We start from the raw sequence: 19,905 nt of genomic DNA on the forward strand, positions 1-19,905 counted from the left end.
CTAAACACTTCATTGCAGATGAGTAGAGCAGCATTTGGCATTGATACCCACTGTTCACTAAACATGTCGGAATATGACCCCCACAGGGGGGCATGGGTATGTGTAAATATACACCCCAAAACACATTATACTACTTCTCCTGAGTACGGTGATACCACATGTGTGGCACCTTTTTGCAGCCTCGGTGCGGTAAGGGGCCCAACATCCTATGAGCACCTTTAGGCTTTACAATGGTGGTTACAATTTAGCAACCCCCAAAATGCCAGGACAGTAAACACACCCCACAAATGACCCCATTTTGGAAAGTAGACACCCCAAAGTATTCAGAGAGGGGCATGGTGAGTCTGTGGCAGATTTCTTTTTTTTTTTTGTCACAAGTTAGCAGAAATGGACATTTTTTTGTTTGTTTTATTTTTATTTCAAAGTGTCATTTTCCGCTAACTTGTGACAAAAAATAAAATCTTCTATGAACTCACCATGTCTCTTAGTGAATACTTTGGGATGTCTTCTTTCCAAAATGTAGTCATTTGGGGGGTATTTATACTATCCTGGAATTTTAGCACCTCATGAAACCTGACAGGTGTTCAGAAAAGTCAGAGATGTATCAAAATGGGAAAATTCACTTTTGGCACCATAGTTCGTAAACGCTATAACTTTTACCCAAACCAATAAATATACACTGAATGTTTTTTTTTAATCAAATACATGTAGCACAATACATTTGGACAAAAAATGTATATAGAAATTTTACTTTATTTGAAAAATGCCAGCACAGAAAGTTAAAAAAATCATTTTTTTGACAAAATTCATGTCTTTTTTGATGAATATAATAAAAACTAAAAATTGCAGCAGTAATCAAATAGCATCAAAAGAAAACTGTATTAGTGTCAAGAAAAGGAGGTAGAATTCCTTTAGGTGGTATGTTGTATGACCGAGCAATAAACCGTTAAAGCTGCAGTGGTCTGAATGGAAAAAAAGTGTCTGGTCCTTAAGGGGTAGAAAGACTGTGGTCCTAAAGTGGTTAAAAAAATGGAAATTGGAAATCTGTGTAAGCGGTAATTGCCATTGCCAGAAATTGGAATTTCTGTGGAATCAGAAACCACCATTTCCAACCATTCCTAATGATATCTAGCCCTTGGCAGTTCTTGCGCATTGCCTGTAGAAACTAAATGCAAGGTACTCCTCATTCCCATTGCTTTTGCCAATGTCATCTTCCTGAGGTCAGTGGTGGGGTAAAATACAAATACGAACACCATGAATAAGTCAAATATAATCAGATTTAGTATCGGTACAATTTTGAATCACACCACAAGCTGTGCAGTTTTTGGTGGAGCCATATTGTGCCACGTGGATCCCAGCCGTGACGCTGTGGCAGATTTTCTCATTACTACTTCCCATGTACATTCATTTGGGTTGCGACTTGTTGGCAATAACAGGGAAGGCTGTGGACGATATACTGATGAAATTCTCAAACACTAATACCTATAAACAGAAACATAAACATAAGACAATAATTTATTACTGTAGTGCAATATTAATAAGCTGTTTCCATTTAATTAATTAAGTAAAAAAATGATTTATTTTATTTTAGGCACATTGGGCTCAATTCTGGTAGGGGTTTGCCATGAAGAAAGACTAGTCAGGAAAATACCTAATTCGTTATCTTTTTTTTCCTTTGTTGAATTCTGATACATTTTCCCGCCTGTAAATGATGTTTGTTAAATTACCGACACAGGGGGGAAAACATGCAGCACTGAGTAGTAATCAGTGAGGTATTTTCCCGACAGTTATGTGCAGAGCCCACTGATCCTCCCCCCACCCGCACATTCCCTCCCGACGCCCAGCCAATTCTAATTGCGCCCCCACACACTCCCTCCCGGTGCCCAGCCACTATTTAATTAAAGTAACTAAAAGTGCTCAGATTCCTTAAGCCGCCTGCTGCCCCCCCTCCCCCCGCTCGATCCCCCTGCGTGCAGTGAGATGGGCACCCGTACTACTACTCACTGTTATGGCTCTCTCCAGCGTTGATGCCGCACCCTACTCATCCACTGTACAGCTTCGGGCTACTGTTCCCCGTCCCGGGGACGCGGCTTGATGACATCACCAAGCCGCATCCCTGGTACGGGGAACAGTAGCCCGGAGCTGTATAGTGGAGGGGCAGGGTGAGAGCCATAACAGTAAGTAGTAGTATGGGTGCCCATCTCACTGCACGCAAGGGGATCGAGCATGGGGTGGGGGGGGTGGGGGGGCAGTGGGCGGCTTTAGGAATCTGAGCACTTTTAGTTACTTTAATTAAATAGTGGCTGGGCATGGGGGGGGGGGGGTGTTAGGGGGTTGGGCAGTGGGCGGCTTTAGGAATCGGAGCACATTTAGTTATTTTAATTAGATAGTGGTTGGGCGTTGGGAGGGAGTGGGGGGGTGGGGGGTGGGTGGATATGTGGAATCGGAGCACTTTTATTTGTCTCCTTAGAGGGGCTGGCTATATACTCAGGCTTTTCACAGGGGGAATATTGCTATAAACACTTGCTGTATAGGGGGTTGCACTATATATATATATATATATATATATATATATATATATATATATATATAGGGGACTGGCTATATACACTGGCAATGTACATGCGGAATATTGGTATAAATGCTTGCTATATACAGGGGGGCTCTGACTATATACATACGTCTTCAAGCCGCGTCCCCAGTACTGTGAACGGCAGCCTGGAACTGTACGGCGGTGGAGGATGCACGGTCATCGCTGGAGAGAGCCATGGTGAGTAATACTCTCCATGCTCATCTCCCAGCGCCATTGGGGGGGGGGGGGGACCAGGAAGGAGAGGGTGGCTAACTGGGATGGAGGAAGGTGGGGGCTTAAAAATATAAATACGCTTTTTTACCTATAATGGGGACAATTATAACTTGTTAACCTATACTGTGGCACCTATAGCAGACCTACCTATACTGTGGCACCTATAGAAGAGCTACCTCTACTGTGGCACTTATAGCTGACCTACCTACCTATATTGTGGCACCTATAGCTGGTTAACCAATACTAGGACAACTCACTCTAACCTTAGCCCCTCACTCTCAACACTAACTTCAGACCCTCACTCTCAGCACACTCGCTCTCATTTCAGGCCCACATTCTCAGCACACTCACTAGGGATGATCAATGAGATGCAAATTTTACCGAGTTGATGCAAAATGATTCTAATGCAAATTTATGCAAATATATGCAGTTTGAAAATTGACCAATCAATTTCAACCTGGGTTTAAACTGATTGGTCCATTTTCAAGATGCATATATGTGCAAAAAAATTGCATAAACTTGCATCAACTCAGAAAATAATGCATCTCATTGATCATCCCTAACACTCACTCTAACCTCAGGTCCTCACTTTCTCATTTTCATCTATGACTTCTTACAAAAATGACGACCAGGTACGGGCAGGTCTTAAACTGAACGGTAAATTTTGTGCTAACATGCCCCCTTTTCTTCATGAGAATTCTGATTTGAGGTAAAATACCGCACAAATCACCTCATAATTTACCGCATGAGGTAATTCATGACTAAAATTTTCCTCATGAGGTAAAACATGACTAAAACCTACCAGAATTAGTAAATGTCATTACCTCATGAGGTAAATTACTTCACATGAGGTATTTTGTTTGATAACCCTACCAGAATTGAGCCCATTGGCCCTTATTCAATTCACTTTTTCTCTTAAGCTTTCTCCTAGGAGATCATTTTTCATTTTCTGTTTAAAATAACATTTCCGCGCCTTGCAATTAAAAAAGTACCAAAAAGTAGGTAAAAAAAATAAAAGTATTGTAAAAATTAGTATTGACTATTTTCAGCTGGTGGTTTAAAAGGCATTTTATTAATTAGGTGTGAAAATAACAAGAACAAGAAAGGGGGGGGGGGGGGGGGAGGCATGAGGTGTTAATCGCTCAGGCATGCACCATCTTTACTATGCTAAGAATGCATGCCCTGCATCCAAACAATGCTACATTTATTACGAGGTGTGAGGTAAAAATGTTACACATTTTTGCCTTGCTGCTCCCAGGGTTATACATATGTTGTTTAGGTTAGGCCTCCTGCCCGGAGGTTTACCTGATTGTGGTGCAAGAGTCCAGTAAATTATACTTTGCTTGCAAACTATAGTGGAAGCTAAAGTTCCTCCATAGTATAATAAATGTAGCATGTGTTTGGACCCAGAGCATGCATTCTGAGGCCTCGTTCACATTACACGCATTGCCGTCCATATTTCGGCAACACATGCGTGAGGCGGAAACGCACAACATCATAAGTGCATAGTATGCATTGTCCGATGTTCACACTGCATGCGTTCCGAACCAGAGCGGTCCGCAAACGCATGCTGCTTGCATTTTTTACAAAACGCGCAGCTGACGTTTTCAGTATAATTAATGGGATCAGCCAGGCAACGCATTGAAACGCAGATGGTGTGCGCTTAAATGCGTTGCAATCCATTCGCAAGGCCATCTGCCTTTGGTAATGTGAATGGGGCCTTAGCCTAGCAAAGGTGGTTAACGCCTGAGCGATAAACCAATGAATTTCAGCATGTTTGATGATTTGAATGTGACGTGCGCAGATAGCTTATTGGAGGTACTACACATGTGAGCTGTTTGTCATTTACCTGTTGTGGTATGCGCTGGCCCTCTCTTTGCTGTGAAAATAACACTTTGGAAAAACTTAGGCTATGTTCATAGTGGGTGTGCAGGAATGCAATGGAGGGGAACGTATAAATAGTACCACATGTTATCCACGCGTTGCTTTGCATACAGTGAAGCATACAATCAATTAAAAATATGCTTTACTGTCACCATTAACATGCAAGTTTTGCGGTAATGCACTGCCGTTAGACTGCACCAAGATACCAGATGCCTTTAGAATGCACCAGCTGTAGTGTGAACGTTGCATAGGTGGTGCATTGTTGTGCTGCCATTACATTGCACTGCAATGTCCCAGCATGAAAGTAGTCTTAGGAGAAACAGTGAATTTCATAAAGGCCACTGTGTCTTTGTATCTGATTATTTCTCTAAATAATCACTTTCTTTGTTTAAGCAATTATTTATTTATACCAGGTTTTCTATTTGTTGTAGTAGCATCACACTCCATACCTATGATTCGAAGGCATTAGGGATGGGGAGCTTAATGTTAATGCTACTAAATAATCAGTTACCAACATTCTGCAGTCACAAGTGGTGCAGGGAGAAAAGAGATTAACTTGACAGATGCAAGTTAAATTACACCAAAAGTATACCTTGTCTGGCAGATAAAGAAATTGGCTGTTACTTTTTGGATGACCCGTCTATGTACTCTATATAAACAAATTATAAAATAATTTGTTTGCACAGCTGCACTGGATGTCATGTCACTTGCAGATTTTTATCGAAGTAATATTCGCATCAAAAATGCTATTTTCAATTTTGAAAATATATTCCCCAAATTACATTGTATTTCCGCAATGTGAATTTTCCCCAAAACTGCAAATTGTCATTCATGAATTAAGAGAAATTTAGACCTTCTAAAGCGAAAAATCACAAAAAAGTTAAAAATTACACCTTTTAAGGTAATAAAAAAAAAAATCACAAAAAAATGTGAAAGAAGCACACATTTTAAAGTGAAAAATTGCAACAACAACTAAAAAAAAAAAAAAAAACAAAGCCCACAAAATTAATTTAGAAGGCATTTTTGTTCAAAAGTCAAGTTTTACATTATTTTTGTGAAGATTAAAGCGAAAAAATATAGACATTTTTGCTCATCAGTAGATGTCAAGCAACAGCATTGCTATGAGAGGAGGGGATGACCTCTTGGGACACCTGTGCACTCTTTAAGGCCTCTTTCACACCAAGACATTGCGTTTTAGGGGGCGTTAAGGTCTCATAACGTGCCCCTAAGGCAACGCATGGTGGTGTTGAAGTTAGACGTCAGATTGAGTCGTGTTATGAGGCTCTTGGTGCTATCCTGGGAAGTCCGGATCTTTTCAATGATCCGGATGATCTTTGAACCAAATGTTTGAATAATTTTACTAGGGAAGTAGGAAGCAGGGGTGCAGCAGAGTGAGAGGTGCAGGTGGATGAAGGCACATTGAGGGTGCTAATGGGGAAGGGAGAGATGCAGCAGGAAGATTGTGCTTGTGCACAGAAGCTGCAGTTCCTGTTTCTTCCAGACATCCACTGTGAACTGAATCATTCATTGTGATGATCTGGATGATTAAACTCACAAAAAAGATCCACAAAGATCTGAATCATTCATGATCTGGACAACACTACAGTGCAGTGAATATTAGCCATGTGGCTAAGAACAATAGCGACTCTCCCCTTACTGAGCATGTCTAACGCAGCTAAAACCACATATAATGCACAGCACGCTGCACTTTCTTTGAACGTCCAGCGTTACACTGTAACGCAACGTGGGCACCCATGCTGGTTGGGAGAAATATCTCTGTAAATGACAATTTTTTTAATTATTTTTTTTACACACAATTGACATTTACAGAGATATTTTTCCCACCCAGCATGGGTATGTGTAAAAATACACCCCAAAACACATTATACTACTTCTCCTGAGTACGGCGATACCACATGTGTGACACTTTTTTGCAGCCTAGGTGCGCTAAGGGGCCCAAAGTCCAATGAGTACCTTTAGGATTTCACGGGTCATTTTGAGGCATTTAGTTTCCAGACTACTCCTCAAGTATTAGGGCCCCTAAACTGCCAGGGCAGTATAGAAACTCCACAAGAGACCCCATTTTAGAAAGACTACACCCCAAGGTATTCTGTTAGGAGTATGGTGAGTTCATAGAAGATTTTATTTTTTGTAATAAGTATTATATTTATTTCTTCATCAGAAAGACAAATATATAGAACATGATTTTATATTATTAAGTTTTAATATGCAATTATATCTTATGTGATTAATTGTTTTAACCTCTTGCCGACTGCGTCACGCCGATGGGCGTGACCGCAGCGGCAGCCCCAGGACCGCCTAACGCTGATTGGTGTAAAGTCCTGGGGCCAGCTAATGCAGGAGACCGCACGCGCATCTCCTGCTTGGGGGCGGAGCTCTGCCCCGCCTTCAGTCTCCGAGCGGCTATTGGAGAGCGATCGGCTCTCATAGGCAGAAGCCTTTGACAGCCGATCGCCATAATTAGCTGGCTGTGGGGAAGGAGGGAGGGAATAGATTTAAAGAAACATATTTTGTTACTGTTTACAAACAGTAACAAAAATATTTGTAAAAAAAAAATAAACAATCTGGGGGCGATCAGACCCCACCAACAGAGAGCTCTGTTGGTGGGGAGAAAAGGGGGGGGGGGGGAATCACTTGTGTGCTGTGTTGTGCAACCCTGCAGCTTAGTCTTAAAGCTGCAGTGGCCTATTTTAATAAAAATGACCTGGTCACTAGGGAGGTTCAGCACTGCAGTCCTCAAGAGGTTAAGAATAATTATGTTATAAGCTTTATATTTAAATGAGTATATTAGAAGCCCTGTGTACTTCAATAAGCATTACGTTACTATATCTGTAATTCACAGATTGTTTGAGTCAACATGCCCTATTTCTTGCTTAGGAAAGTACAGACACATTCCAAACTAATTAGCAGAAGGATACATTATCAGAAATGCGTCATAAATGACATTGTTTACTGTTTGGAAGTTCAATGTTGGGGTAAAAAAAGTCAACCAGCAGACAAGATGGCTGGTGACGTCCATTTTTAATCAACTGCATCAGAAATGACCCAATCAGAATTTATAAACAATAATATTATGATTTAGGTATTCAAAACATGATAAAGCATTGACGCACAGAAGCTTTAGCCAATCAGAACCTGGGATTCTGGGAAATTCCAGATTAGACAGCCATATTGCATACAATCACTATAAAAGTAGGAGTTGAAAGCTCATAGTTTGCACTAGCCTACCAATCTCCTGAGAAGACACACGAGACAGAAGCTACCTTCCCACACGTGGTTCTAGATGCTGAAGTGATGACAGAGAATGGGTAATATTCTTAATATTCTGGTGATTTACTTTATAAATTTTTCAGCATTAAGTTCTGTTAAGATGTTAGCAAGAAGTTTTCTTAGAAGCTTTTTTTTATGTTATTTATTTAAGAAGATTACTACAAGTTTTACGCAGCTACTATATACACAGCTATTGATACAGATGAGACTACTTTTGATCTTATTCTACATAATACAACTGTTATATTCTTTTTTGAATGTACTTAGAAGATTGAGGTTTGCTTGGCTATATAGGCCATGATGAGATGGAATACCGTTAGAAGGAAACACTACGTGGAACTGTTCATATTTTGTATATATGCTGTATGATAAGCAAATACAATTTTTTATATAAAATTATATACTGAGTGCTCTTATTCATTTCAAGGTACACCATCAATCTATAATTACTGTTATAGAGGGTTCAGACCCCGCTATGCCGGATTTATATGATAGCAATACTTTAAAGGCTGGTCCTTTACTGAGTTAGCAATCATGAAAAAGGCAAGAACCGCTCAGGTTTTTTTACACCTTAGCGCACCTAGGCTGCAAAAAAGTCACACCTATGTGGTATCGCTGTAAAAATACACCCCAAAATACACCCCCAAAACACATTATACTACTTCTCTTGAGTACAGCGATACCACATGTGTGACACTTTTTTGCAGCCTACGTGCGCTAAGGGGCCCAAAGTCCTATGAGTACCTTTAGGATTTCACAGGTCATTTTGAGGCATTTGGTTTCCAAACTACTCCTCACAGTTTAGGGCCCCTAAAATTTCAGGGCAGTTTAGGAACCCCACAAGTGACCCCATTTTAGAAAGACGACACCCCAAGGTGACTTGTTAGGAGTATGGTGAGTTCATAGAAGATTTTATTTTTTGTCACAAGTTAGCAGAAATTGATTTTTTTTGTTTGGTTTCACAAAGTGTCATTTTCCACTAACTTGTAACAAAAAAATAAAATATTCTATGAACTCATCATACACCTAACAGAATACCTTGGGGTGGCTTCTTTCTAAAATGTGGTCACTTGTGGGGTTCCTATACTGCCCTGGCATTTTAGGGGCCCAAAACCGTGAGAAGTAGTCTGGAAACCAAATGCCTCAAAATGACTGTTCAGGTGTATAAGCATCTGCAAATTTTGATGACAGGTGGTCTATGAGGGGCCGAATTTTGTGGACCCGGTCATAAGCAGGGTGGCCTCCTGAAGTGCAGGAAGAGCAGGATGTTCTCAAATCGTGACCTGGACATGGCAGCAGAGAACATGGGCATGTGATGTATTGGTTGCGTAGACCAATAAGACTGCAATATATTATTTTTGACTAGACCCATGTGCCCCAAAAAAATGTTAAGTTTGGAAAGTTGGAGTGGTTTCCAACGAAAAGGCTGGGCATTGTAGTTTCTTGGATTGGCGGTTGCGTATTGTGTGGCATAATGGTTGGTCTCAGCCACAATTAAGTCGTAGAGATCCACGGTGCAGAACAGACGAAAAAAGTCTAGGGCCAATCCTAGATTATCTGTCTCCACCTGGATTCCAGACTGGTTGGTGAAAGGGGGCAGTACGGATGTGGCAGAACCAGGGGATTTCCAATTGGGATTTGCCAGCACCTCTGGGAGACTATGGGTAGTACAGGCCCGTATTGCTGGTGGCTGCGACTCGGGTCCTAATGCACGTGCCACCGAACCAGTTTCTACTACCATGCTGGTGCTCGCCACTTCACCAGGGTCTACGGTAGTACTGGTGCAAGGTCCAGGAGATGCTACGCTGCTGGTGCATGCCTCACCAAGAAACTCTCGGATCAGCGCTAGCACCACTCTGCTGCCCTTGAGTCTGATCCTGCGGTCCAGTGACATGGGGTGTGGTACGCCTGGCTCTAGCCGGGATCTCAACCTCGTCATTGCTATCGGTCAGAGAGCCACTGCTGTTCACCGGTTCGTATTCTGACCCGGATGATTCGTCGGATGAGGCTTCCCAATCGAACTCACCCCACTGGGCCAGAATCTCGGTGGCCTCTTCAACTCCTTTTTTTGCCATGGTGAACTGCTAAATTTAGGGGGTATTCCTCTGAGACTACCAAGGAAAAAGAGCACCTACCTAGTAAAACGGAGTACTTGTGAAGTAGAAAGCTGTGGTCACTGAGCTTTGATTTAAAAAAAAAATCGAAACTAATCTTTACAGCGCCACAGTTATCATACAGTGTTTTTTGCAGTGATCAGAAAAAAAAATTCTGTCACTGCGGTGGGGGTGGGTGAGGGTTTGGCCAGGTGATCAGAAGCCCGCAGGGGGCAGATTAGGGCCTGATCTGATGGGTAGGAGTGCTAAGGGGTGACAGGAGGTGACAGGAGGTGATTGATGGGTGTCTCAGGGGGTGATTAGAGGAGAGAATAGATACAATCAATGCACTGGTGAGGTCATCGGAAGGGGGTCTGAGGGGGATCTGAGGGTTTGGCCGAGTGATCAGGATCCCACACGGGGCAAATTAGGGCCTGATCTGATGGGTAGGTGTGCTAGGGGATGACAGATGGTGACAGGAGGTGATTGATGGGTGTCTCAGGGTGTGATAAGAGGGGAGAATAGATGCAATCAATGCATTGGGGAGGTGATGGGGGGGGGGTCTGAGGGCAATCTGAGGATGTGGGCGGGTGATTGGGTGCCCGCAAGGGGCAGATTAGTGTCTGATCTGATGGGTAACAGCGACAGGGCTTGACGGGGGGATTGATATGTGATCACGGTGTGATTAGAGGGGGCAATAGATGCAAGCAATGCACTGGCGAGGTGATCAGGGGAGGACTGAGGGTGATCTAAGGATGTGGGCGGGTGATTGGGTGCCCACAAGGGGAAGATTAGGGTCTGATCTGATGGGTAGCAGTGACATGTGGTGACAGGGGGTGATTGATGGGTGGTTGATGGGTGATCAGTGGGTGATTAGAGGGGAGAACAGATATAAATAATGCACTGGGGAGGTGATAAGGGTGGGTCTGAGGGCGATATGAGGGTGTGGGCGGGTGTTTGGGTGCCCGCAAGGGGCAGATTAGGGTCTGATCTGATGGGTAGTAGTGACAGGTGGTGACAGGGGGTGACGGGGTGATTGATAGGTGATCGATAGGTAATCAGGGTGTGATTAGAGGGGAGAATAGATGCAAGCAATGCACTGGCGAAGTGATCAGGGCAGTCTGAGGGCGATCTGAGGGTGTCCTCAAGTAATTGGGTGCCCGCAAAAGGAAGATTAGGGTCTGATTTGATGGGTAGCAGTGACAGGTGGTGACAGGGGGTGATTGATGGGTGATCAGTGGGTGATTAGAGGGGAGAACAGATGTAAATAGTGCACTGGGGAGGTGATAGGGGGGGGGGGGTCTGAGGGTGATCTGAGGGTGTGGGCGGGTGTTTGGGTGCCCGGAAGGGGCAGATTAGGGTCTGATCTGATGGGTTGCAGTGACAGGTGGTAAAGGGGTGATGGGGTGATTGATAGGTGATCAGGGTGTGATTAGAGGGGAAGATAGATGCAAGCAATGCGCTGGCGAGGTGATCGGGGGGGGGGGGGGGGGGCTGAGGGCGATCTGAGGGGGTGGGCGGGTAATTGGGTGCCCGCAAGTGGCAGATTAGGGTCTGATCTGATGGGTAGCAGTGACAGGTGGTGACAGGGGGTGACGGGGTGATTGATAGTAGGGATGATCGGAAAGTGCAATTTCCTTTCCGCCGGAATTCCGCCTGAACCATATTCCGTCGCCATTGTTTTGAGCAGCAGGAGTTGTCGTAGGCCATGGGACCTACTGGTTCCACGGCAGGCATAAAAAAATTGTGGTTTCATAGGAAAATTGTGAGCAGCAGGATTTGTCGTAGGCCAATTAGTGTAGTCAGTATAATAGTCATCTTATGAGTCAGTGAGAAGGGCCTTGTAATTGTCAAGTAATCATTCACCATACGCGCCAGCCGCTGCCGGTGACCACTTTGTCCCCTGGTGGTGCTGCTGCTAGGAGTTTCTAGCATTGGCTGGTAAAATTCCTTTAGCATACTCAGCAGGTTCACAGATTGGGTAATGATGCTGCTGCTGGGAGTGGAACCACCAGACATTTGCTGAGTATGATGATGACGAGGCTTGGTGGCTTGGGCCCGGGATACAGGTGCAGGAAAGCATCTTCTATCCAACGAAGAAGGGCATTCCAGATCTGGCTCATCCTGGCGTCTGCTTGGGAGGGGGGTATGAACTGGCGCATTTTCCCCTTGCACCAGGGATCTAAGATGGTGGCCACCCACATGTCGAGCCTTGATTTTAATTTTTTAATCTGGGGGTCTTTACGGAGGCACTGGATCATATGTGCAGCCATGGGGAAGAGATGTCTGCCATGAATCACCTCTTCCTGGCTGTCAGAACTGTCGTCGGACTCGTCATACTTCAGCTCCACATCAAAATCTTCTTCCCACCCCCGGACAATGGGCTCTTCTGCTTCCACAAGCTCTGCCTCCTCATCCAGGACTGGAGCATGTCCACTCACTCCCCAACTTGACTGACCACTGTTCAGTAAGACTTCCTCCACCTGTTCAAGCAGTTTGTCAAGAGCTTTTTCCATCATTAAGACAAGAGGGAGCACCTCCGATATGCTGCAGTGCTCCTGACTGACCACTTTTGTTGCCTGCTCAAATGGCTCCAATACTTTGCAGATGCCTCAGACAGGTATAGCCTGAGTTCCACCGTGTCGGGCAATCTGAAATAAGCCTGTGCTGCGGCAGGCTATGGCGGCGCTGCAGCAGTTTCATGGCCACGGTGGCTGTTGCGGAGTGACGGATTTGGGCTGACACCTTTCGTGCTGAGGCCACAGCGTCCTTCAACCCGTCAAAAGTGTTTAAAAATTTCTGGACTACAAGGTTGAAGACGTGGGCCAAGCAAGGTAAGTGGGTATAGCCACCTTTTGAAATGGCAGCCAGCATGTTGGCACCATAATCGGACACCACTACACCTTTGTCCAGTTTTCCGGGGTGAGCCACTGGCGAATCTGATCCTCAAAGGCTGCAAGGATTACAGATCCGGTTTGCCTGTTCTCCTCCATGGATTCCATTTTCAGCACTGCTTGGCATCGATGGTGTTGCAGACCAGTGTAGGAGCGGGGCCACTTGCTGGGAGGCTCAGCAACGGCAGACTGGCCCTGAACAGAATGGGTAGCAGAAGGAAAAGAAACCCACGTGGCGGCACCACCAGCTGAGATGCCCCAGATCTTGCACCCTCCTCAGCAGCACCATGGAGGGTGACTCAATGGGCGGTAAAAGTCAGATACTTTCCCTGCCCATGCCTGCTGCTCCAGCCATCCATGGTGAAGTGCACCTTTCCACCGACAGCGTGATCCATAGACCATCGGACACACTCCGCAATGTGCTGGTGAAGGACAGGGATAGCATTCCTAGCAAAATAATGGTGGCTGGGGATCCGCGCATTGTGAAACAACACTGTTCATCAGTCTGCTGAAGGGGGCACCGTCCACAAACTGGTAGGGCAGCAGCTGTTGGCCCAACAGCCTTGCCAGGAGCGCTTTATTTTTGACAACGAATGGATCAGCTGAAGGCACAGAGGCCTGACGCTGGAACACTGGCGATTCAGAGGACACGAAGGGTGAGGACGAGGTGCTTGCTGAGGTCTGGAGTCCTCCACCAGTCAGGCTTACAGAGGGAGTTGAACTGGAATGGGACTGAGCAGATTGGATAGGGACAGGAGTCACAGGACAAGTATATAAAAAAGAGGAGGGGCCTGTTGCTGTTCCTCCACCTATCTTATTGGAATTTTTCACATATTCAAACTCACGTTTGTGGTGGACACGCAGATGGCTTATCAGCCCTAAAGTGCCGAACCCGCTGCCCAGTTTGCCTCTGCTCGCTGATTTACGGCACACAGAACAGACTGCCCTGGATTCAGCCTCTTCCAGAATACTAAAATAATTCCATGCAGGGACGTGCATGCATGTCCAGCAGTGGTGTGAACTGGCACCTCGATGCTCAGCATTGGCGGTTACTGACAGATGGGAAAGCACTTGCAGGCTGCTGGTGGCCAACCGTCTGCTCTGTTTCTACAAGCTGCTCACGCCTGCTAGTGCCCAACACAGATGGCGACCACGTTGGATCAGTCGCCTCATCATCAAAAAATATCAGCCAGTTGAATGAATGACTCTTCTTCTGGACCCTCCACCCGGCCACCAAACACCTCTGTAGGTGACTGATGTTGACTGGTGACACTGGATGAAGCAATCACAGTGGCCATTTCTGTCACCACAGAACCCACCACTTCTTGGGAGCTTGGTCCCATGGTCTCCTCCAATGCCTCCCCCCAAACGTTCTCGACATCTCTCTCTGCGTAGGTGTGCTGTACTTCTGGAGCGGAGAACTGGGAGGAAACAACCTCGTAAACAGAAGCAGCTGCGGTCGGGTTCTGGTCAGGAGGAACCTGGCGGCCACTACTGGTGCTGCTGCCACTAGCTTGAAGTTCCTCGGACTTGGTAGGGGGTTCCCGGTCTAAGTAATCGACAACTCTATCTGCCTCCTGCTCTGTCAAAATTTTCCTGCGTGCTGCGAACACAGGGAAGACATTTCTGACCAGGGGGGAACGCTTCCTGCTGCTGCTGCCACCCTCAACCTGATCACGTACTTGCCGTGATCCACCAACACCACCATCACTCCACTGCCTTTTAGGAGTGTCAGTAAATTGCTGCTGCTCTCGCTCCATTGTTTGGGGGACAAAAACTTTATTGGAGAAGGGGTATGAGCAACAGAGCAGATCACAAAATAAGGGGATGAAATAAAGAAAATAAATAAGACAAAACAAAATAAAGAAAACAAAAAAAAACACAAAACTTGCACTACACTCACTCAACTAATCAATCACTAATCAATCAATCAATCAACTAATGGCCCATACTCACGGGCAGCAAATGTTGCCTGTCGCCAGCACACGTGAGCGTGTGGGCGACAGGCCGGCGACAGCTCCTCGCCAGGTCCCTCCGCGTACACACGCGGAAGAGGGACCAGCGGCATGACGGAAGCTGTCGCCGACGTTCCTCCTCCCCCCGCCGGAAGCTCGCCGGAAGCTCTGTGTACCTCAATGGAGGTTGCTGTCGCTAGTCCGCGTACTCACGCGGACTAGCGACAGCTGCGGCGGAGTTGCGGCGGCGACTGTCGCCAGGCGATTGAACTTTTCAATCGCCTGGTGACATCAGTGACGGGCGACAGTTCGGGGTGCGCGCCCATTGCGGGCGACAGTTCGGGGTGCGCACGGCCCATACTCACGGGCGACCTGTCGCCGCAACACGCGACAAAAGTCCCTCGTGAGTATGGGCCATTACTCACTCTCTCTCACTCTGTCAAACACTAAGCCTGCGGCCGACTGGCACTGCAGTAACTACTACTAGCACACTACACTACAATCTATCACTCAAACTACAATCTACTGTCACTCTTTCACAAATACAGCTAGCTTACTACTACTAATACAGCTCACACTCTAACTCTCTCTCACAGAGACTTTTGGTTTATATACAGTCTTGAAAAAGACTTTTGTTTTATGTTAAAACAGCTAGTATGGGTCTGTCTCTCCTCTGTCTTCAACACCAGACTGAAACCCACAAGCTTCGTGACTGCACACCTCTCTTATATACAAAATGGGTGGGATAGGTGCTGATAGGTAGCTAGGGAGCTGGTTGCTAACGTACGATTGGTTGGTAATTCTTAAGGCTCTAATTGGAGCAGAAATTCCTATTTTCATGCAGAAATCCATTTGTTAGCTTCTGTCTACAGTGTCTAGAGTCTTCCTTGTGAATGGCTTTAAAAAATGTGCATTCCGCCGGAAATACGAATCGTTCCGCGGAAATTCCGCCGGATCGCTAGACCAATTCCATTCCGATGCGACAGAATGGAATCGTCAATTTCCGACCGGAATCGTGGAAATCTTAATTCTGCGGAATCCAGCGACCATCCCTAATTGATAGGTGATCAGGGTGTGATTAGAGGCGAGGTTGAGATCTGAGGGTGTGGGCAGGTAACTGGGTGCCCGCAAGGGGCAGATTAGGGTCTGATCTGATGGGTAGCAGTGACAGGTGACAGGGGGTGATTGATGGGTGATTGGATGAGTGATCAGTGGGTGATTAGAGGGGAGAACAGATGTAAACAATGCACTTGGGAGGTGATCTAAGGGCGGGTCTGCGGGCGATCTGAGGGTGTAGGCGGGTGATCTGGTGCCTGCAAGGGGCAGGTTAGGGTCTGATCTCATGGGTGACAGTGACAGGTGGTGACAGGGGGTTATTGACAGGTGATCAGTGGGTGATTACAGGGGAGAATAGATGTATACAGTACATGGGGGGGGGGGTCTGGGGAGGATCTGAGGGTGTGTGTGTGTGTGGGGGGGGGGGTGATCAGGAGCCCCGAGGGGACAGTTTAAGACCTAAATCTAATATATAGCATTGACAGATAGTGACGGGGGGTAATTGATGGATGATTAGGGGGGTGATTGGGTGCAAATAGTGGTCTGAGGGGGTGATCGGGGGGGCTGAGGGGTGGTGTGGGCGATCAGGGAGTAGGGGGGACAGGATCAGTGTGCTTGTGTCATTACTACAAAGGCTGCCTCCTCCCCTGCTGGTCGCTCGATCACTGGGACCACCAGGGGAGGAGGCAGCCTGTATAATACAATTTGTGGGCGGGTAGGCGGAGCCTAATGCCGGCAGATGCGCGCACATCTATGCGTGTGATCCTCAGCTAACTAGCCCCCCAGGTGCTGCCGCCGATCGGCGTTACGTGGTCCTGGGGGAGCCACCTTGCCGACGCCCATAGGTAGTGGGCGGTTGGCAAGTGGTTAAAGTTGAATTACTGAAATAAATGGACTTTTGTACAATATTCAAATTTTTCTAGCTTCACCTGTATAATACTTGTAAAATTCTTTCTCCCATTAGACGACAAGTGCATTATATGTCTCAGTTCAGTAATTAGTGAAAACAGCTGTATGAGTGAATAGCAGAGTAAACAGGTAGCTTTGGATCTGTGTGAGACAGGACCTAGCTCCTGACATCACACTGTGGGAGCTTTGTTGCATTGTGGGAAATAACATCTGTTTCCAACTGCCAAGCAACCAGTATCTCCCTCTGTGCATATGTATATCTATAAACAAGACAACAATCGCAATGTTAGTGGGTGTGGTTATATATAATAGCAGTTGGTGCTGTTGTTTTTTTCATGTCTGCCAGTAGTAAAGATGATGATGTGCAGGTTGATTGTGGATCAAACAATAGGAACAAATTACATGGCGAATATCAGCCATTTCTTGATCTCTCTTCTATTTTTTAACTTGTATTTATTTAACTTCGCTAAAAACCCTCTTTAATCAGCAATTATTCTGAGGGTTGGGAGCCACAGGAGCTGTTTTAGCCATGCTTTACACACTGGCGATTCCAAAAGCGCTAGATTAATGAAAGCCAATGGAGGTGATTGCACAGGAGGGATTGCAATTTCCCCAAATCGCAGTTGTGGGTCCTGTCACGGAACAGCCGTGAGAAACGTGGGCGAATTGGAAGGATCCGCACAGTCCAATTTCTGATCGCTTTCTGGCTAAATTTGTGCAGCCATTACAGGAATCAGATCTGACATTCCTGGGGTTTTTTTCTTTCCCTCCTTCCACCAAAAGGCAAGAGCCTGCTGCAGAGTGTCCCTGGCTTTAAGCTGTGCTGATGGCCCATCCATCAGATATAGTTGATAGGCAGGATGGCAGAACCAATTTAGTTGAGAAGAAGTCAGACATTCTGGCTACCCTCCCAGCAGGGTTGCTGACACGTAGCTTGCTGCTGCAAGCTTCAAAAGAGCAGTCACCTAGGAATGACCTGCTGTAAATCCCAGATGTATATCATATTCCATAAACTGCTATATGTGTCATATTTTCTGTATTGCCAGGCTGGCAGACCCTCCAAACTAACAGAGCATGATGGGCCCTGTCTGGCGCTGGTTCTGAGAACGTTTCAGAACATTCTGAGGTAAAGACTGCCAGTTAGGCAGTTCAAAAGTGCCCTGATGATACCACAGGGGTCCCACCCCTCATGTTTGGTATCAGACTGTTGGGTAAATCGAGACAGACCTGAAAATGTTAGTAAATCTGCCCCGACCTGTATGGTTCTGTGAGATAGAGCCCATATATGGTTAGATATGATTTCTGGTCCCCAGGACAAGGGGAGGACTCATCTCATCTTCTAAGGGGATGTGTGGCTCCCGCCCTCACTCCCTCCTACTGGATCAGGTGCATAAGAATGGCAGAGGAGCCAAACTCAGTGTCCTTCACCCTGAAACACCATCTTGATCACATCTGTGCCAGCTTGAGGATATGCTGGCATCCACCTGGTCTGAACTCTGAACTTTGAACTGAAACAAAGGACTTTACCAAGGACTTTATGATTCGTCCCACAAAAGGACATCTTTCCGTGAAACTAAGTATTTTTTCTCCCTTTCTTGTAGTTTTCATACTGCGCTATTAATGTCTCAATAATTGTTGATTTTAATGATTGTCTGTATATATTAATTATTTATATTGTCCGTGAATAAAGACTTTATCAAAGTCATTCACTGTTTCGCTACCCTGCTTCTCAGCCGCACAAACTGAACCAGACTTCTGAAGAGACGCTACTGTTGATACTAGCCAGACAGAATAGAGTGTGTTTAACCGTTTTTATTTGCAGGACTAGTCAGTCAGTTGGGTCCACTGGCCCATACCAGTGGTGGTGGCAGATACCCTGAAATAGTGTGTAAGTTGTAATTACCGTACCTCACAGGCTCCCTTCTGGTCGGGCTGCTGCCCAAATTTCTGTCTGTTTCTGTGCAAAGATCGCGACCAAAGCTTGCATGGTCTGTGTGCTGAAACCGATTGGAAGGCAATTTGCGGTCTGACCACTAGGGCTCCTGTGACAGGTCCTGTCACAATTTTGGAGCTATTGTGATTTGACTCAAAGTATAGGATCAAATCAAGTTTGCTTTTCAATCACTGCACAAAGTGTTATTGCAGTAATTTTACTACTCAGAACAGAAAAAAAGGCAATTGCAATTGCTGTACAAATTGCTAGCATTACATTCAAGAGCACTTTACAATCACTTTGGAAAACGCTGCTAAAGTCACCAAAAAGGGCTTTGCGATTGTGTTTTGTGATTCCTTGTGGGCCCCCCGGCCCTGAATGCACACTTACAATCATCTAATTTAACATTTTGTAAAATACTTTATTATGCAAAGGAAATGTACATACCTGGGGCACACTTAATACAGCTTCTTGTAAGCGCAGCATCCAAAGCAGAGAGATAAGACGGAGAAAAATATCATAAACCCGTTTGTACCTTTGAGGCCCCAATAATAAGGCATTGCAGCAAACTGTAAATAAACAAAAACAAATAAGTACATACATACTATAACAACCAAACATTGTGCAACAAATTGCTTAAATGTAGCTATAGAACATGGAAAACTTCACAAAATGACACTGGTTTGAACATTGCCTGGGAATAGCCATGTGATGATCCGCTCAGCTGGCTGCACAGGCAGACAGCTGTTTGTCCATTCCTCTAGTCTGTGGGCTGCAGGTCTCTGGAACAGAGACCTGTCTTTCCATTGCAAGTTTCTGGTCTGTTCTCTTGCTGGGGAATTTGCATACATTCGTTATGCAAATCCCCTACCTGCCTTCTTTGATGACTGGCACTATAAGAGCTTTATGTTTCCCAGAAGGCTTTGCTGGTCATTTCCTTTCCATGGTCTGTTCCTGATGGACACTGCTGGAGTGTCAGCCATTGCTATCTAGTATAGTTAATTCCTGGGGGTTGCTTTAGGCTCCCCTTCTAGCCCAGTCAGGTTGTATTATCTGTATTGCCTGTTCTGTCTTGTCTTGCCTG

The 19,905-nt window shown here is 45.6% G+C and overlaps 1 protein-coding gene across 3 annotated transcripts in view; it reads right to left on the reverse strand.

The window, feature by feature from the left end:
* Nucleotides 1-735: 735 nt before the first annotated feature.
* The window catches only part of LOC137536220 (membrane-spanning 4-domains subfamily A member 8-like), a 69,367-nt gene continuing 50,197 nt past the window's right edge, over nucleotides 736-19,905 (reverse strand). For all 3 annotated transcript variants that reach the window (XM_068258333.1, XM_068258332.1, XM_068258331.1), the window contains 2 exons: nucleotides 19,269-19,390; nucleotides 736-1,482 (listed from right to left, as the gene is read on the reverse strand). In XM_068258333.1, coding sequence (XP_068114434.1) covers nucleotides 19,280-19,390 — 111 coding nt within the window. In that variant the 3' untranslated portion in view covers nucleotides 736-1,482; nucleotides 19,269-19,279. The remainder of the gene's footprint in view (nucleotides 1,483-19,268; nucleotides 19,391-19,905) is intronic.

The sequence above is a fragment of the Hyperolius riggenbachi genome, chromosome 10, assembly GCF_040937935.1.
Source record: "Hyperolius riggenbachi isolate aHypRig1 chromosome 10, aHypRig1.pri, whole genome shotgun sequence".
In the NCBI taxonomy this organism is placed as follows: Eukaryota; Metazoa; Chordata; class Amphibia; order Anura; family Hyperoliidae; genus Hyperolius; species Hyperolius riggenbachi.